The 19,491-nt window shown below is 38.7% G+C and overlaps 1 protein-coding gene and 1 long non-coding RNA gene across 3 annotated transcripts in view; both read left to right on the top strand.

Moving 5' to 3' along the window:
• LOC124243290 (uncharacterized) overlaps positions 1-3,207 on the top strand; it is a 99,287-nt gene extending 96,080 nt beyond the window's left edge. Inside the window, exon 7 of the mRNA XM_046668914.1 lies at positions 3,113-3,207. Within this exon, the coding sequence (XP_046524870.1) occupies positions 3,113-3,207 (95 nt within the window). The remainder of the gene's footprint in view (positions 1-3,112) is intronic.
• Positions 3,208-7,783: 4,576 nt separating this feature from the next.
• LOC124243944 (uncharacterized) lies at positions 7,784-15,801 on the top strand. 2 transcript variants are annotated; one of them, XR_006889815.1, is made up of 5 exons: positions 7,784-7,902; positions 8,032-8,091; positions 8,349-8,396; positions 13,557-13,604; positions 15,742-15,801. It is a non-coding gene; the product is annotated as an uncharacterized LOC124243944 (long non-coding RNA). The 2 variants fall into 2 exon arrangements; XR_006889814.1 differs by having other exon boundaries at positions 7,809-8,091.
• The last annotated feature ends 3,690 nt before the right edge of the window (positions 15,802-19,491 follow it).

Raw genomic sequence — 19,491 nt, 5'->3', positions numbered from 1 at the left:
GAGATTTGTCCCCCCAAACATTAAAGTCACAATAATGTCTTTTAGGGTGGTTGCATGGATTAAATGAAACAAGATATGGGAAATCACCTGGCGCTCAGGACACAAGAAATGCTCAAAAAGAGATTTCAATTTGGATGATCTTACTTGATCAAAAAGTAAGAGCAATTATACATTCTTCAGGAATGTTCTTCTCAGAAAGCTCAGTCACTCACACTTTCATCTTGCTTTACTCAGAGTACAACCCCAAAACAATGCTATTAGGTCACAAAATGTTGCTCCTTTGAGGGGGCTAGACAACAGCTCAACAGAAAAATAAATAATTTGGCCTTGGCATTTTTATTATGGTCTTAGGGTTTCCAGATTTGCACTTTATATATACCACCGTATGGAAAAACTCCAGAATTAGAGATTGGGAGAGGCTGATGGGTGCACACACTTCCATTCTACATAATGGATGTCTTTCTTGCCATTGGTAAATGCAGCTCAACAGACCTTTATTGTAGAACTGGCCTGTGCCAGGCCTGGAAGGGATGTGTGGATGAGGAGAGTGGGATGACTTACTGTCCCCAGGAGAATGCACTATTGTAAGAGAATATCTTCTTTTCCTAGACACTCAGGGTCACTCACAATACAGGCATGATGTCCCCAAGGGGCCTCTTTAATGCTGATGCTACATGTATTTAGAGAGTGTGGGCAGAGGGCTGAGTGAGCCTTGGTCCTGACAGTGGTCTGGGTAACACTCTAGACATGCGACTTAAAGTCCTGAGTATGAGAACCACAGAGCAAAGGCCCCAGAGCATCTGTAAATTGGAAGGAATCAGTCTGTACTTTTCCCTGTGGTTAACAAGCCCTTTTGAAGCAGTGAGGAAGAAGCTCAGAACAAAATGTGCGAAAACATTTGCTGTGTACCAGTGTGAAATTTGAAAGTCAGTCTTTATCTTCCAGGATCCTTGGATTCATCAGTGATCAAATTAGGTTTGAAAACTTGCTCTGATTTTCTCCTGGGGCCGTGAAGTAGAGTAAATGAAATAATGTCAGTGAAAACACTTGCTTTTGAAAAACCCCATGCATGTATTTATTCATGTATTTATTGTATCTTTTAATTTCCTTTCCTGAAATTCAATAAGATAACATTGATTCAACAGCCGTAATTTACTATTTATACAGCTAAGAAACAGAGGAGAAGCAAATATGCAAAGCACACATTTAATATAACCACTGGGCTGAAGTGTCCTGTTAGGTTTTGATTTTTCTAGTGATCAGGGAAAAATAAGAAGTATGGGAAGTTCCATGGTGATGATCATCATAGAGAAGTTCCAGTTCAGAATATGTTTTACTTGGTGCCTAATTTCTGAAACAAATGTCTCCTATGGGCTTCCCTGGGCAAGAAAGCTAATGACGACAGTTCTGTTAATATCATCCTGCAGCCAATTTCTAATGCTGTTTCCTGCAAGGTTTCAGTTTTTGACAAAAGCTAACAATACGACTTGGAAAGATTGCTCATGGAAAACCTTTTGAAGAAGATCACATTAGTCTGGTCCAGGATTTTGACCAAGCTTGGTTGAAAGAGAGAACTTAGGATACGTACACAGATTTTATTATGAAAAACTGTTACTTTACTGTTTTTCCTCAATCAGTGCATGGTAATAAGAGAATTTGATTTATCTTTTGATGAATAAGTCACTGTTAAGGGAAAGAGACAGTTTTAAAACACGTTGAAGTCAGTTCTTGAAGATATTTTAACATATAAATGTGATTAACCTAGCATTTTTATTCTTGAAATTTATTCCAAATCCTATAGCTCAAACCCAGTTTCAGAGCCATGAAAGAAAGATCCAATATAGTGCGTAAAATCGCATACCAAAACCATATCCATCTGCACAAGAACACATCTAGCACAAAAAGGATTAACTAAAACAATGGTTTCTACTCTGTTTTCCTCCATCCAGCAGTCAGGTATCTTTAAAAAAATTATCTTTGTATATTTGACTTCTTTTAAAAAAAGAAACATAGTTAAATCTCACCTCAGGTTATATATATTCAGAGAAGTGTAATTGTGGCACGGTTTATTTTTCTATCTCTAGAAAGAAATGCACTGAAATCCTGGGTTCCCATAATAAAAAAAGATTTTGCCAAGAATATTTCAGACCTCTGGAAGAGAACACAACTACAGTGTCCAGAATGGTGGAATTATGTTGTTTCTATAGATTAATTTCTATTTCTATGGATTATTTTTACAAACTCGTTTCTACCTGCTTTATCTCACTGAATCTGCCACAACAATCCTTTGAATATTGGCTCTGCCCTCAGTGGTATAATTCTCAGCAAGTTACTTAGATTCCCAACCATATTTCATTGTTTACAACAAGGAGTCCTCCAAAACACAACTCACTTCAGTGTGAGTAAAGTATTGAAAGAGATAATGCATGCGAAGCATTTAACATAGTGCCCGCTGCAGAAGTACTCATTCAAAATCTATTAAATTTTATCCATGCTGTTGTCACCTCCAGAAAGAACCCAACTCCAGAAAATCATGTGCTGAGTTGGGGATGTTGGGATAGTCATGCTCTGGAAAGGTATGTCTCATTCGTGGGGAATTAGCCTAAACCGGACTCCTTCAAGCGTGAGGTTCTAAGGTACATTCGGAGAGTTGATGAATTGATTTTGGTAGCAACTCTATATGTCAGCAGTGTGTGCTGAAGACTGTAGAGCAGCCACATTTTCTGTTTCTTTTTCCATTCAACAAGTATCTTTCCATTGCCTCCTTTGTGACTGACATTGCGCTAGGAGCTGTGAATACAGAAGGAAAATAAGATAGTCTTGGATGTGACTGTCCAGTTGTGAAAAGAAGAACAAAATGTGTGCTTCTTGAGGGTGAAGATCATCATGTGCAGAAACGCAATTCATGAATGAGATCTACTGAAGTCTGTAGAATCAGATGAACTAGCCCTGGAATCGTAGGGCTCATGATTTTAAGGACAGTCTCTCTGTCAGCAGATTGTGTGTGTGTGTGTGTGTGTGTGTGCATACACACCTACTCGTATAAACACATACCCAGACTATCAAGCAATAGGCATGAATGATTGACTAATCTTGCTCTTATTTCTTCTAGTTGCCACCTCAAAGGCCACTACTGTTGGGTCTACAACGGCTTATACGACAGAGGAGAGCAGTAAGTCATTGTCTATGTTTGCCTATGTTTGGTAGCAACTCTTCATGTCAGCGTTGTGTGCTGGAGACGGTAGAGCAGCCACATTTTCTGTTTCTTTTTCCATTCAACAAGTATCTTTTCATCACCTCGTTTGTGACATGCACTGCGCTAGGAGCTGTGAATACAGAAGGAAAATAAGATAGTCTTGGGTATGACTGTCCAGTTGTGAAAAGAAGAACAAAATGTGTGCTTCTTGAGGGTGAAGATCTTCATGTGCAGAAACGCAATTCATGAATGAGATCTACTGAAGTCTGTGGAATCAGATGAACTAGCTCTGGAATCATAGGGCTCATGATTTTAAGGACAGTCTCTCTGTCAGAAGATTGTGTGTGTGTGTGTGTGTGTGTGCGTGCATACACACCTACTCATATAAACACATACCCAGACTATCAAGCAATAGGCATGAATGATTGACTAATCTTGCTCTCATTTCTTCTAGTTGCCACCTCAAAGGCCACTACTGTTGGTACCACAACAGCTTATACGACAGAGGAAAGCAGTAAGTCATTGTCTGTTTGCCTCTCTCTTGTGTGGTAGGCTATTTTCCTTCTGAATCAGCTTAACTTTTCCATTTCTGCGGCTTAAAATACAAAAGAACAAGTATTCTTGGAATTCTTGGGCTCATATTTTTCTTATTTTTGGTGACTATACCTCTAGTCTGCCAAATAGAAATATATACGTATATATATTTACATATATATGTGTGTGTGTGTGTGTATATATATATATATATATTCCTATATATGCACACACTGTCAAAGAATGGGCATGGACAATTGAGCAATAATTCCTCTCATTTCTTCAGGTTGTCTCTGCTACTAATGTTATAATAGCTTCCCCAAAAGAGCAAAGTCGTAAATTCTTTTAGAGGCTTGTCTTCATGTCATGGTATGGCATTTTTCCCCTCATGACCAAATCACCTTTTGAACTTGCCTGGTTTATGGTTTATCGTAGACAAGACTATTTATACCAGAAATTATAGAGCACAAACCTTCAAAGAGTGTCTCTGCTGTGTCTCTCTTGACAAATTATATATTTATTTATTTATTAATTGTTTGTGTATTTATTTACATCTCATGGACTGTACTTGAACCCAAGTTCTTTTAATGATTACTTGCATCTAGATGGGAAAATTACTTACATTTTATGAGCAATGATTTCCTCATCTGCCAGTCAAAAATAGTTACCCCCAAAGCGATTATTGAAGAGGAGAGCTCACCTATGCTGAATATCTAGCATAAGGCAACTCATTTGGCTGCCACAGAATCAGTTCTAATTTCTGGCCCCTTCTCCCTACATATTTACAAAGAAAGTGACTAGAAGCATTGGCTCTAGCCTTGCTGATCTTTCCTCCAATTCCAGTATCAAGGGGTCTCAGGACCTCAGCTAACACCTTGTCTGACTAAGGGCAATTAGTGATGAACACATCACATTTGAGACCACTCTGTGCAAGAAAAGGTAATGATTCTGGAGTTCTGATGTTTGAAGATAAAATATCTCAAAGGGAAATTTTCCCACAAAGAGATTCAGCCTTGTGGTTCACTGAAAAGCTTGTCTGGCTCACCATCACTATCATTAACTGAACAAATGTAAGTCTTTCTTAAATGTTGTCACATATATTGGTACCACAAAAGTCCCTCTATTTTCCTCCAAATTTGAGGTAGTAAAGACTTCTGAATCTAAAAATAAAGAAAAACAAAATTCTACTTAGCTTTCTCAGACTGTGATTCATCCTCTGAAATATTAAGGTCAGAATGATTTCTTTTCGGATGGTTGGGTGGCTTGAATGACACAAGATACGTGAGAGCACCTAGCTCTAGCACAAGAGAAATGCTCAAAGACAGATTCCACTGTGGATGATCTTATTTATCAGGAAACTAGAGCAATTATACATCTTTCAGGAATGTTCTACTCAATAGCAGAGTCACTCTCACTTTCATCTTGCTTTACTCAGAGTACAAGCCCAAAATAATGATATTAGGTGACCAAATGCTGTACATTTGAGGGGGTAAGATGGCAGCTCCACAGAAAAATAAATGCTTTGGCCACTGAAGTTTTGTTATGGTCTTAGGGTTTCCAGATTTGTATTTTATATACCATTGTAAGGAAAAATTCCATAATTGCAGGTTGAGTAAGGCTGATGTATAAACCCATACTTCCATTCTACATAATGAATGTGTTCCTTGCCACTTTAAATACAGTTCATGAAACATTTATTGCATAACTGTCCTCTGCCAGGCCTGGAAAGGATGCGTGGGTGAGGACAGTGGGATGTCTTACTGCCCCTAGGAGGATCCACTATTGTGAGAGAATATCTTCTTTTCCTAGACACTCAGAGTCAATCGTGATACAGGCATGATGTCCCAAAGGCGTCCCTTTGATGCAGATGCTGCATGAATTGAGAGAGTGTGAGCATAGGGCTGAACGTGCCTTGGTCCTGGCAGTGGTGGGGTAACTCTCTAGTCACAGAACTTAAAGCACTGAGCATGAACACAAGAGACCGCTGTCCCCAGAGCATGTATAACTAAGAACGAATCAGTTTGTACTTTCCCCTGTGGTTAACAAGCCCTTTGAAGCCGTGGAGAGCAAGCACATAACAAATTGTGCAGAGACTTTGCTGTGTACCCATCAGAATTTCTGAAGTCACTCTTTATCTACTCAGATCCTTACATTCACCAGCGATCAAATTAGGTTCGGTAACTTTCCCTGGCTTTGTCCCGGGGCCATGATATAGAACAAATGACATAACGTCAGTGAAAACACTTGCTTTTCAAAACCTAACACACATGTCATTATCTATGTATTTTTTGCAGTTTTTTTTTTCTTTCCTGGAAGTTACTACAGTAAAATTAATACAACAGCCCTAATATACTATTTCTACAGCAAAGTAACATAAGGGAATAAAAATATGCAAAGCACACTTTTAATACAACCACTAGACTGAATTGTCCTGTTAGGTTTTGATTTTTCTAATGTTCAGGGAAAAATAAGAAGCATAGGAAGTTCCACGGTGATGACCATCATAGAGAAGTTCCAGGTCAGAATGTGTTTTACCTGGTGCCTATATCTGAAGCAAATGTCTCCTACGGTCTTCTCAGGGCAACAAAGCTAATGAGGACAGTTCTGTTAACGCCATTCTACAGCCAATTTCTAACGCTGTTTCTTGGAAGTTTTTAGTTTTTGATAAAAGCTAAGAATACAACTTGGAAGTACTACTCCTGGAAATGATTTTGAAGAAGATAAAACTGTTCTGGTCCAGGATTTTGAGCAAGCTTGGTTGAGAGAACTTAGGATACATACACAGATTTTCTTATGAAAAACGGTTACTTTATTGTTTTTCCTCAATCAATTCATGGTAATAAGAGACTTTGATTTATCTTTTTATGAGTAAGTCACTGTTAAGGGAAAGAAAGAGTTTTAAAACACATTGAAGTCAGTTCTTGAAGATATTTTAACATATAAACGTGATTAACCTAGCATTTTTATTCTTGAAATTTATTCCAAATCCTATAGCTTAAACCCACTTTCAGAGCCATGAAAGAAAGATCCAATATAGTGCATAAAATTGCATACCAAAACCATATCCATCTGCACAAGAACACGTCTAGCAGAAAAAAGATAAACTAAAACAATGCTTTCAACTCTGTTTTCCTCCATCCTAGAGTCAATTATCTTTCAAAAATTTTTTACTTTGTTTGACTTCCTTTTTATAAAAAAGAACATAGATAAATCTCACCTCATCTTGTATATATTCAGCCAAGTATAAATGTGATATGGTCTATCTTTCTATTTTTGGAAAGAATTGGACTGAAATGCTCACCTCCTGTAATAAAAACTTCGTTTACTAAGTATATTTAATACGTCTGGAACAGAAGACTTTTTTGTTGTGCAGAATGTTAGAATTATGTTTCTCCATACATTATTTTATATTTCAACAGATTATTTTTACAATGTCCTTTCCAGATGTCTTTGTCACTGAATCCTCTACAATGATCCTTTGAATGCTGGCTCTGCCATCCCCGGTGTGACTGTATGCAAGTTATTTACACCCCCAAACTTATTTCTTTATTTTCAACAAGGAGTCCTACAAAATACAATTCACTTCTGTGTGACTGGAGCATCAAGCGGGATAATGCATGTGAAGCGTTTAACATAGTGCCCGCGCCAGGAATGATCACTCAATAGCTTTTAGCTTGTATTCATATTGTTGTCACGTCCACAGACACCACAACTCCAGAAAGTCATGGGCATGAGTTGGGGATGTTGTAATATGCATGCTCTGGAAAGGCATGCCTGATTCCTTTGCTCTCATGGGAAATTAGCCTAAACTAGACCACTTCAAACGTGAGATTTTGTTGTGAATTCTAAGAGTCGATGACTTGATTTTGCTAGCAACTCTTCATGTCAGCAGTGTGTGCTGAAGACTGAAGAGTAGCCACATTTTCTGTTTATTTTTCCATTTGACAAGTATTTCTGCAACAGCTCCTTTGCGGCAGACACTGTGTTAAGAGCTGTGAATACAGAAGGACAACAAGATAGTCTTGGATATTACCATCCAGTTGTGATAAAGAAGAAAAAAGAGCTTCTTTATGAAAGTCACCGTCTTCAGAAACTCAATATATGAGTTAAAGATACTGAATTACATAGAGTCAGATGAACTGTTTCTGGAATCATAGGGCTCATATTTGAAGGTAAGTCTTACTGTCAGTGGATTATTTGTGTGTGTGTGTGTACATACACACATACTCATATAAACACATACCCATGCTATTGAGCAATAAGCATGAAGAATTGACTACTCTTGCTCCCATTTCTTCTAGTTGTCACCTCAATGGCCACTACTGTTTGTTCTACAACGGCTTATACGACAGAGGAGAGCAGTAAGTCATTGTCTATATCTACCTTTCTATCATGCTGTAGGCTTTTTCCCTCCTGATCAACTTAACTTTTGTGCTTCTCAGGCTTAAAATATTATTCCTGGAATTGTGGGGCTCATAGTTTTCATATTTTTGGTGACTGTCTCTCCTGTGAGCAGATAATATATATATGAGTGTATGTAGGATTATATATACAGACACACTGTCAAATAAATAATGGGCATGGGGAATTGACCAATACTTGCTCTCCTTTCTTCCAGTTGTCACTACTACTAAGGCTACAACAGCTTCCCCAACAGAGCACAGTGGTAAGTTTTTTAATATTCTTGCCTTCAGGTCTCACTATGGCATTTTTCTCTCCTGATCCATTTACCTTTTCAACTTCCCTGTTTAGAGCAGACAAGACTAATTATTGCAGGAATTGTAGAGCACATATTTTTAATGAGTATCTCCCCTGACTGTCTGTTGGTGGACTTCATATATGTGTATATGCATGTATGTACATAAATATAAATATATACAAATAAGTATATATACACACACTCATACATAATACATATGCATATATTTCAATGGTCACCTGATTTGTAGGCTAATAAGCATGAACAGTTGACAAATACTTGCTCTCACTCCTTATTGAGATTCCTGGTATTAATTCTAGAAAAACTTATCTAAATGAGGAAAGTCATTGAGTTTTTATATATGGTTGCCTTTACGTCATGCTGCAGCCTTTTTTTCCTCTGGATAAACTTAACTCTTGAACTTCCCTGCCTTAAAATAGACAAACCAGAATGGCTGAATGTTGCAGAATCAATTGAGTGATATTTTAAATCAAATCATCATTTCTCAGGAGTCAGCACAGTAAATGCTGGCTTTGAGATGAGATGACTATAAATTACAGTGTGCAGTCATAGACTCTGAATTATTTCAATGATACGCTTCATTCATTTGTATGTCTTTTTTTCCTAATGACTGAGGTATACACGATGTCAAGGTGCTTCTAGATTTTTTTTAATCTTTGATTCTTTCTAGTAGCTGATAACATGAACTGACTCATACTGAGAGTTTCCTATACAGAAGACATTGTGCCGGGTTTTGCACTTATTTTCTTGTTTAATCCTCAAAATACTCCTATGAGGTGGTACAATAATTTTCCCCGTTTTATAGATGAAGACAATGAGTTAAAATTAATTAAGTTCCTGCACCATGCCACACAGCTAGGCTCTGGGGATTCAACCTGGCCATCTGAATCAGGAGTTCATTTGCTTACTCAGTTCTCTCTTCTTCCTCTATGATATGGTCCTAGAGAAAGAATCCCCAACCCCAAGGCCCTAAGACATGCAGTAGGGGGTGGGTAAGTGCACGGGCCTCACAGTCTCCCAGACTGGACTTGAAGCCCAGTTCTTTTGTGACTAGTTGCATCAGTATAGGAAAATTACTTAAATTTTCTTAGCAACACTTTCCTCATTTGACAACCAGAAATCACTACACCTAGGTCAGTTATTGAAGAGTTAAGTTCACCTATGTGAAATGTCTAGGATAGGGTATCTCATTTAGTTGGCACGGTACTAGACTCTGGCCCTTTCACCCTAAATATGTACTAAGAAAGTGACTAGAAGCATCGAGTCTAGCCCTGCTGATCTTTCCTCCATTTCCAACATCAAGGCTGCTCTGGACCTCAGCAAACACCTTACCAGACAAGGGGCAAGGAGTTATGAGCGCATCACCTCTCAGATCATTTCCAGACCAAGTGCTGCTGTTCTGGAATTTTGAGTTTATGAAGACAAAACACATAAAATGGAAATTTCCAGAGGAAGAGACTGAGCTTTATGGTTCACTGAATAGCTAGTCTTGTTCAACATCATTATCGTTGTTTAAACAAATATAAATCTTTCTTAAAAGTGGTTCTACTTGTTGGTAGCATAAGTCTACCTCTATTTCCCCATAGATCTAAAGTACTGTAGGCTTTGGAACATGAAAAGGAAAAAGAAAAATTATTTAACCTTTCTCAGCCTGAGATTCATCCTCCAGAATATTAAGGTCACGATGACGTTTTTTAGGGTAATTGTATGGATTAAATGAAATAAGACATGTGAAAGCACTTAGCACTTAGCACACAAGAAATACTCAAAAAGAGATTCCATGTTACTGATCTTACTTGATCAGGAGATAAGAGCTATTATATATCTATCAGGAATGTTCTACTCAGCAAGCAGAGTCGTTTTCACTTTCATCTTCCTATACTCAGAGCACAACCCCCAAAACACTTGATTAGGTGACCAAATGGTGTTCATTTGAGGGAGCCAGACAGCAGCTCAACAGAAAATCAAATAGTTTGGCCTCTGCAGTTTTACCACGGTTGTAGGTTTTCTTGGTTTGTATTTTATATATGAATGTAAGTTAAAATTCCATAACTAAGGATTGGGGAGACTAACGTGTACACACATACTTCCACTCTACATAATAAATGTATTTCTTACCATTGGTAAATGCAGCTCAGCAAACATTTATGGCATAACTGGTCTGTTCCAGGCCTGGAAGGGATGTGTGGATGAGGACACGAGAATGAATTATTGTCCCAAGGAGGATGCACTGTTTTAAGAGAATATATTCTTTTCCTCTTCACTCGGAGTCACGGGTGACTCAGGCATGATGTCCCAAAGGAGCCTCTTTGATGCAGAAGCTGCACATATTTAGACAGCGTGGAGAGGATTGAATGTGCCTTGGTCCTGGCAGTGGTCCACTACCTCCATAGCCTCAGGACTTAAATTCCTGAGTGTGAACACAACAGACCAAAGGCCCAAGAGCGCCTATAAATAGGAAGGAATCAGTTTGTACTTTTCCATGTGGTTCTCAGCCCTTTTGAGTCAGTGGGGAACAAGCACATAACAAAATGTGCAAAGACCTTAGCTGTGTACCAGTCCAAATTTCTGAAGTCATTCTTTGCCTTTTGGGATCCTTAGTTTCTTCAGCGGCAAATTAGGTTTGGACACTTGCATTGGCTTTCTCCTGGGGCTGTGATGAAGAGCAAAGGAAATAATGTCAGTGAAAACACTTGCTTTTGAAAACATAATATGGGTATATTTATGTATTTATTGTATTTTTTAATTTTCTTTCCTGAAACTCACTAATGTAAGATTAATACAACAACGCTAATTTGCCATTTTTACAGCTAAGAAATAGAGGGGAAACAATAAACGCAAAGTACAAGTTCAATATAATCACTGGGCTGAAGCGCCCTATTAGGTTGTGATTTTTCTAGCGATCAGGGAAAAATAAGAAGCACTATAAGCTCCATGGTGATGATCATCATAGAGAAGTTCCAGTTCATAATGTCTTTCGCTTGGCACCTAATTTCTGAAACGAATGTCTCCATGGACTTCTCAGGGCAACAAATCTAAAGAAGACATTTCTGTTAACGTCATTCTACAGAAAATTTCTAATACGGTTTATTGGAAGTTTTTACTTTTTGATAAAAGCTAAGAATGTAACTGGAAGTACAAATCAGTGACATGATTTTGAAGAAGATAAAACTAGTCTGGTCCATGATTGTGACCGAGCCTGGTTGAGAGAGAGACGTTGGGGTACATATACAGATGTTATTATGAAAATCTGTTACTTTATTGTCTTACCTCAATCAATACATGTAATAAGAGATTTTGATTTATGTTTAATGAATAAGACACTGTTAATGAAAACAAAGAGACTTCTAAGACACAAAGTCAATTCTTGTAAATATTTTCACACCTAAACATGGTTGTGCTAACATTTTCATCCTTGGAATTTATTCCAAATCTATACCTCAACCCCAATTTTAGAACCACCAAAAGATCTGATTGAGTGGCTAAAATTGCTTACCAGAGCCATGTCCGTATGGACAAAACACATCTAGTAGAGAAAGGGAAAAATCAAAACAATGTTTTCAACTCTGTTTTCCTCCATCCAAAAGTCAACTATCCTTAATTCTTTTATTCTTTGTATGTTTTCATTTGTTTTTAAGTTGTAGTTGTGTCGCCTCAGGTTGTATATATTCAGAGAATTGTAAATGTGACTTGGCCTATCTTTCTATGTTTGGAAATAATTGCACTGAAATACTGACCTTCTGTAATAAAAAATTCTTTAGTAAGAATATTTGACATATTGTGAGGAGGAGATGTGTTTCATGTCCACAATGATAAAATTATGTTGGTACTATAGATTATTTTCTATTTCTATGGATTATTTTTAGAAAGGTCTTTCCACATGCTATGTCTAACTGAATGAATCACAACCATCCTTTGAATGATGGCTCTGCCCTCACTGGTATGACTCTAAGCAAGTCATTTATACTCCCAACTTTATTTTTTTGTTTGCAACATGGAGTCGTCTAAAGTACAATTCACTTCTGTGAAACTGGAGCATTAAGCGAGATAATGCATGTGAAGCATTTAACATAGTGCCTGCCACAGTAATAATCACCCAATAGCAATTAGCTTTTATTCACATTGTTGCCATGTCCCCAAATACCACAACTCCAGAAAATCATGTGCATGAGTTGAGCATATGGCGATATGCATGCTTTGGAAAGGGCTGAGAGCTTGCTCCACTTTGATGGGAAATCTTCCTAAACCAGATTCGTTCAAAAGTGAGATCCTGTTGTGGATTCTGAGAGTTGGTGACTTGATTTCGGTAGCAATCTTCATGTCAGCAGCACCGTGTGCTGAAGACTAGAGTAGCCACATTATCTGTTTATTTTTCCATTTGGCAAGTGTTTCTCCAACACCTCCTTTGTGGCAGGCACTGTGGTAGGAGCTATGAATACAGAAGGAAAACAAGATATGTTTGAATATCCCTGTCCCGTTCTGATAAAGAATAAAAAATTTCTTCATGCAAATCAACATCTGCATGTACAGAAACACAATCCATGAATAAGATCTACTGAATTACATAGAATCAGATGAACTAGTCCAGGAATCGTAGGGCTCACATTTTTAAGGATGGTCTCTCTGTCAGCAGATCACGTGTGTGTGTAGTTTTGTTCGCATACACACATAGTCATATTAACACAAACTCACACTTTCAAGTAATTGGCATTGATAATTTGTTAATAGTTGCTCTCACTTCTTCTTGTTGTCACCTCAGTTGTCACTGATACTGATTGTACAAATGTTTCCCCAAAAGAGGAAAGTCATAGGTTTTTGTATATGTTTACCTTTATGTCATACTGTAGCAAATTTTTCTCTCCTGATCAATTACCTTTGAGCTTCCCTTGTTCATAGTCGAGGAGACCAATTATTCTTGGAATTGTGGAGCTCATGAATATCTCCTCTGTCTCTCTGTTGGCATATTTTATGTATGTGTGTGTATATATACATATATATATATATATATATATGTATATAGACACACCCTCACAAATGTACAAATATATATCACTGTCAAATAAAAGGCATGAACAATTGACTAATACAGCATCTAATTTCTTCTAGATGTCCCTGTTATTATTCCCAGAAAAGCTTGTCTGAAAGATGAAACATGTAAGTTTTTGCATATGTTTGCCATATTTTTCCCTCTGCTATGGCATTTTTTCCCCCTCTGGATACATTTAACATTGGAACCTCCTTGTTTTAAGGTAGAAAAACTAGAATGGCTGGATGTTGCAGAATAGACTGAGTGATTCTTTAAATCAGTGATCATTTCCTGAGAGTTATCCTAACATAGTAAATGATGGTTTGGGGAGGAGATGAAAGTAAATTAGAGGGTGCAGTGATAGCCTCTGAATTATATCAACAACGGAATTTATTCATTTGTGTGGCTTTTATTTCTAATGACTGACGAATACACAATATCAAAGTGCTTCTAGATTTCTTTTTAAGTCTTTGGTCCTTGCTAGTAGCTAATAACACGAACTTACATGTACTGAGCTTCTAACACTGGAGGTATTATATTGGGTTTTGATGCATTTTATTGTCTAATTCTTATAATAATCCTATGAACTGGTAGAATAATCTTTTCCCCATTTCACTGATGAGAGCAATGAGTTAAAATTAATTAAGTTCCTTGCGCCATGCCACACAGCTAGATCTAAGCTTTCAGCACAAAACATCTGAATCAAGAGTTCATACATTGCTCAGTTCTCCCTTCCTCCTGTAAGATATAGTTCTAGTGCAAAAAACCCCAAACACAGGCCTGACACATGGTGGACACATGGGATGAGTATGTGCATGGGCTTCACAGTACCACAGACTGGACGTGACTGCCAATTCTTTTAATGATGAATTGAATCAATATAGGAAAATCACGCACATTTTCTTAGCAGCATTTTCCTCATCTGCCAACTGGGAATACATACACCTAACTCAGTTATCGAAGAGATAAGCTCACCAATGTGAAGTGTCTAGGGTAGGGTATCTCATTTAGCTGGCACAGAATCAGTACTAGTTTCTGGCCTTTTCTCCCAAAATATGTACAAACAAATTGACTAGAAGCGTTGGCTCTAGCCCTGCTGATCTTTCCTTGATTTCCAACATCAAGGAGGCTCTGGGCCTCAGCTAACACTCTGCCTGACCAAGGGCAAGAAGTTACGAGTGCATCACCTTTGAGATCTCTTTCCCCAGAAATTGCTATTGATTCTGGAGCATATAAAGGGGAAAATTTCACAGGAAGAACAGCCTGTGTTTCATTGAATAGACAGTCTGGCTAACCGTCATTGTCATTAATTATTTCTTGACATCATATATTTCTTCCAAAACTTCAAAGAATATTAAGTGCAATCATCCTATAACATCATAGCCACAATGAGAGACATTTAGGAAGGACAGGTGGGTGAGCCATGACCTCTTGAAGTTTTAGAGAATTTGGATTAACTGCTCTCTTCCAATTTATATAATGCCCTTTTACTAAAACCTCTCACCCACAACACGGGACACCACCAAATATGCATGGATTGTACCCTCAGTAGTAATCCCATTGTATACATAACATGTAATGGCTTAGATACTTCTAAATAAGGATTCAACTTTATCTTTATGCTTAACCTTTTGGTGTCTGGGGTATTTATTGCACTTGGTGATGCAGAATTACAGAGTACCTAAGAGTGTGTTCTTTAAGGTCATGTTGCTCAGATTAAAATCTGGCTGCTGTTACTTCGTAAATGCATGACATCAGGCAAATTACTTCTCTGTCCTTAGTTGATTTGTAAAATAGGAATGACAATAATAATCTCATAGTTTACTGTAAAAAAGAAATTAGATTAAAGTTTTGCAGGCAAAGCTCTCAGAACAAGTCAGTGGCATTTGGTTAGTGGTTAATGAGTATTAGCTGTTATTACCTAGAGACATGGTGGGAGTGAAGAAATACTAAAAGTTATTTATAACAAATACATTTTTCCCATTGGACTTATTCATAAAATATGCAACCTGACTTTTGTTATTTTGGAATGTTCTAAGTTGATTTAGCAGAGGTTGTTGATTGATGTTATCTATAAACTGGATTCTGACTTGTCTTGCTGTCTGTGGTGGTGGTTGTGGTAGATATTTTCCCCTTGGATTTTGGAGGTGTCGGGGTGTGACTGCAATGTGAGTCATCGGAAATAGATAGCTGTGATCACCCTCACATTAATATGTCCCATCCTTTCAAAAGAAGGGGTGAAACTAACTAAACGACTTCTCTTAGCCCCTCTGCAGCTGCAGCTCAGCAACGTCTCTGCCTATTACACCTACCTCCTCCTCCTCCTCAAGGGCGCCATCTATTTTTCCATCATCGCCTTCCATCTGTTCAGGAGAACAGAAGACTGTGACATGGAAACAGTTTGTAACAGATGGTGGCAGAAGGAAGTCAACTGGTCTTCATTTATTTTCCCTAAAAGAGACCCCTGAGGATCTAGCGGGGCTTTCTTTCTGGGTTTGGGTTATTTCAGTTCACATGTGTACTTTTTGTTATGTCATTATTGTGTAATGGTTTTTCAAACTACCGGGCAAACAGACAGTCTTACTCTGTAACAACAATGAATTCTGCCATCACTCAGCGGCAGGGCCACGGGGTAGTCCTTTAGCACCACTGTCTCCATGATCTCCATCAGCTCCTCCGGCAACCCAAATAACCATGCCTTCCGAGTACAGACAGCATGCGGCTCTAGTCACATCCCTTAGGGCCATTTAACCAGAACCGCCTTGAAGCCTTGCATTTTACACATCCTGAACCTGACACTTTTGCTACTTGAATTCTAAGCTGTGTTTTTTGTAATAGGCACAATAAAAAAATTGAAAGTCTACTTTTGTCTCTGTGTACTTTAATTTGATGAAATCTAACTGGAAGTCCAAAGTAAGAAACAGCACAATAGCTGAGCCATCAAATCTATTATTGGCTGTGATGACGGTCAATACACAGTTCTACTTCTTTCCCTGAGATAGTGGTCATGATGCTTTCTTTGGGGCACTTCCTCCAAGAGGCGCCACAGACAAATGAAAGACTTGTCTTTCAAAGGTCACCAGATTCACGCTCATTTGGTTTGGAACATTCTGATGGTGTCAGTATAACATCTAGCATAACCTGCACTGCATGTGCTCAGCTCCACAATAGTGTTTCACAAGCACTGTGTTTCCTCGTCCTCAGAATAACCACGTGAGACGGGCAGTCATACCAAGAGGCATCGCAGTGGAGGGGTTGAGCCTCTGGACTTTGAGCGCCAAGTGCCTGGGCTTGAATCCTGCATCCAGTATTAGCATCAGTGTGACCTCAGGCAAGCTATTTGAACTCTCTGTGCTATAACCTCCTCATCTGTAGAATGGAGTTACAGCGCCCTGTATCCTGGGGTTGTGTGGATTAGATGAGTTAATAATGATGACACACACACACAAAAGCACTGACAGTCTTGGCCAATCCTATTTCCTTGCTTGGAGGTTATATATGAACAGCACAGCGACTCAGCAAGTTTACTCTATGTACCACTTAACCCTGCTAATAAGCTAAGAGCCCTCTCAGGCAGGTTCATTTATAGCCACAATGTATTGATAGGAGAGATTAATTTCGCAGCTCAAGGTCAATATTTTGTAAATAATACTCACTTAAAGCCAGGTCTCTCTGAACTCAGAGCTAGTATGCTCTTATCTACTATCAGGTAGGTATCCCTTCAACCACTGTCAGCTGGAGAAAACAAAATAAAACAAAACCTGCACTGCTTCTTTACTAAAGGTGTCCTGCAAGGAGTCAGTGAGAATTTCCTTAAGGTTTTGTGGGTGCATCTATGCTTTCTCCTCATGTATATACTGTTATTGCCACAATTATTCCCTTTGTTAACACAATGGAAATCCTAATTTATTTTGTGAGTGTATATTCCAGATTTATGTCAGCTTTTTGGGGGTCTGCTGGTGAAATGGCCTGAGATCCTTGGGCAGAGGAAACCCACTGATGGCACTCTCTGGGTGTACCTTTCTCACCCCACAGTGTCTCCCCTACACTGAATGGGCCCGGAGGACCTCAGAATCAACTGTGGCATCCTCTGGTAGGTTCAGGTGAATTTCTGATTTAGGAAGTATTTTATGCGTTCTTTTTGGCCCCGTAACTTTCCACCACAGCACGACTGCCACATGGAGTGGTCGGAGAAAAATCAGCCCAGCGGTCACACCTCAGACCCCACAGTTAGAGCCTCAGCTCCATAGGCTGGCTCTAACCAACTGAGTCATTTGTTCTTGACTATGTCACATTGCCTAATTGTACCCAGCTTTAGAAGACAGTGTTCCAATTAAATAATTTCAGCTTTCTAGTGCAATTTGCAAATTCAGTGGTTAACATTCTAATGCAGTAATAATAGCAAATGCTGGGACAGTGCTTCCTGGTACTGGTCTATGTACACGTTGGCTTATTTTATTCTCAGGAGACCCCTGTGAGATATGTACAATTATCTTTGTTTTTATACATGGGGAAACAAGCAGAGAGGCGTAAATATGTCCCCTTAGTTAGGTAGCTAATAAGAAAGAGAGCTGAGATTTGAACCCAGCAGCCTGGCTGCAGGAGCTCTGCTCTTAACTTCTACATTATTTGCTACTAGAGTAGAAACAGGTTACTTTAGTTTCAACTAAAACAAGAAAATTTCTCTCCTTATTGGGCTAAGAGCTGATGGAGAGAACTGCCTCTTCAGCTGTCCACACCTCCTCTCCTTGCTCCCATGATTTTCGGATGATTCGAGGGTCTTAGGCCATCTTGCCACAGAGTTTCTCATGCTGGGAAGACTTTTATACACTGACCTCAACCCACTAATAGTGCTTCTGTGACTAAAGTCCATGACCTCTGGTTGGACAAAATGAACACCAGAACAACAGGCTGCATCCACAGGTGTGCAATGGAAAAAGTAGGCAAAGATTTACACAGTTCCACATAAAAACACCTGTGTCTCAACAGTCTTTATAGAGCTAGAGTCTCAGCACACTTCTCAACTGTAACAGAGGGAAACCTCAACGCAACAATCTCAAAATTCCCCAACTATGATTCCTCCCTACTGTTTGGAATTCTTTCCCTCAGCAACTTCATTTTTTACGGCTTTCTGTCAGTGAAACAGGCCATAAATAATGAACATTTGATCTTTCCCTTTGTCTTACAAAAAGGCCTATATAACTGCCATTTAGAAATTCTAACTAATAGGAGATAACCAGAGATAGTAGACCAATATGATACAATTCACCCAACAGACGAGAAACTCAACATTTTGTTAGTCACGCAATCTTCTCTCAGTAAATACATGGTCTCCATCATGTACTGTTATTCTACTTTTTGCTTGTTTGCTCTCTTTTCATTAGTTTGAATGATGGTTAGTCCCTAGCACTTAGTGAGCATCAGGAATTCTGCTGGGCAGTTTGCGTGCTTTATGTCTAATGCTCTCAATGCACCACACACAGGTATCATGCTCATCTCACTGATGAGAAGACTAGGTCCCAGAAACGCTAAGAAATATGCACAAGGTTAAGCATAGAGTAGTGCCTGAATCCACATGACTTCAGGTCTGCCTGACTTAAGACCTGCTTTTTATCCATTATACCATTGCTTTTCCTCTTGGGAACCTTTAAAAACCACTGAAGCCCAGACTTCATCACAGGACAGGCATTAGACTTTAAAAAACCTCCTCCATTAATTCTAACCTTCATTCAGTGGAAGCCAGCAAGTCATTGAAATACCTCCTGAGCTCCCGCACTGCTGTCCCAGATCACATGCAGTGAGCTGCTGTCACAGAGCACATCACATAAGTGAGAATGTGCTGCAGCCAAGAAAGTGTTATTACAATTCAACCCATCAATATTCCAAGGAAATGAAAGGTATGTAATAAGCTTTATGTGCAAGGATGTTCATTTACTGTAGCATCATTTATAGCAGCCACAAGTTAACCAAATGCCCAATAAGAAATGACAAAATCAACTAAACGATGTCATATGA

This window comes from Equus quagga, chromosome 8 (assembly GCF_021613505.1).
Source record: "Equus quagga isolate Etosha38 chromosome 8, UCLA_HA_Equagga_1.0, whole genome shotgun sequence".
Classification (NCBI taxonomy): Eukaryota; Metazoa; Chordata; class Mammalia; order Perissodactyla; family Equidae; genus Equus; species Equus quagga.
Note: the sequence above shows the minus strand (reverse complement) of the source record. Positions and strands in the feature narration are given on the sequence as shown.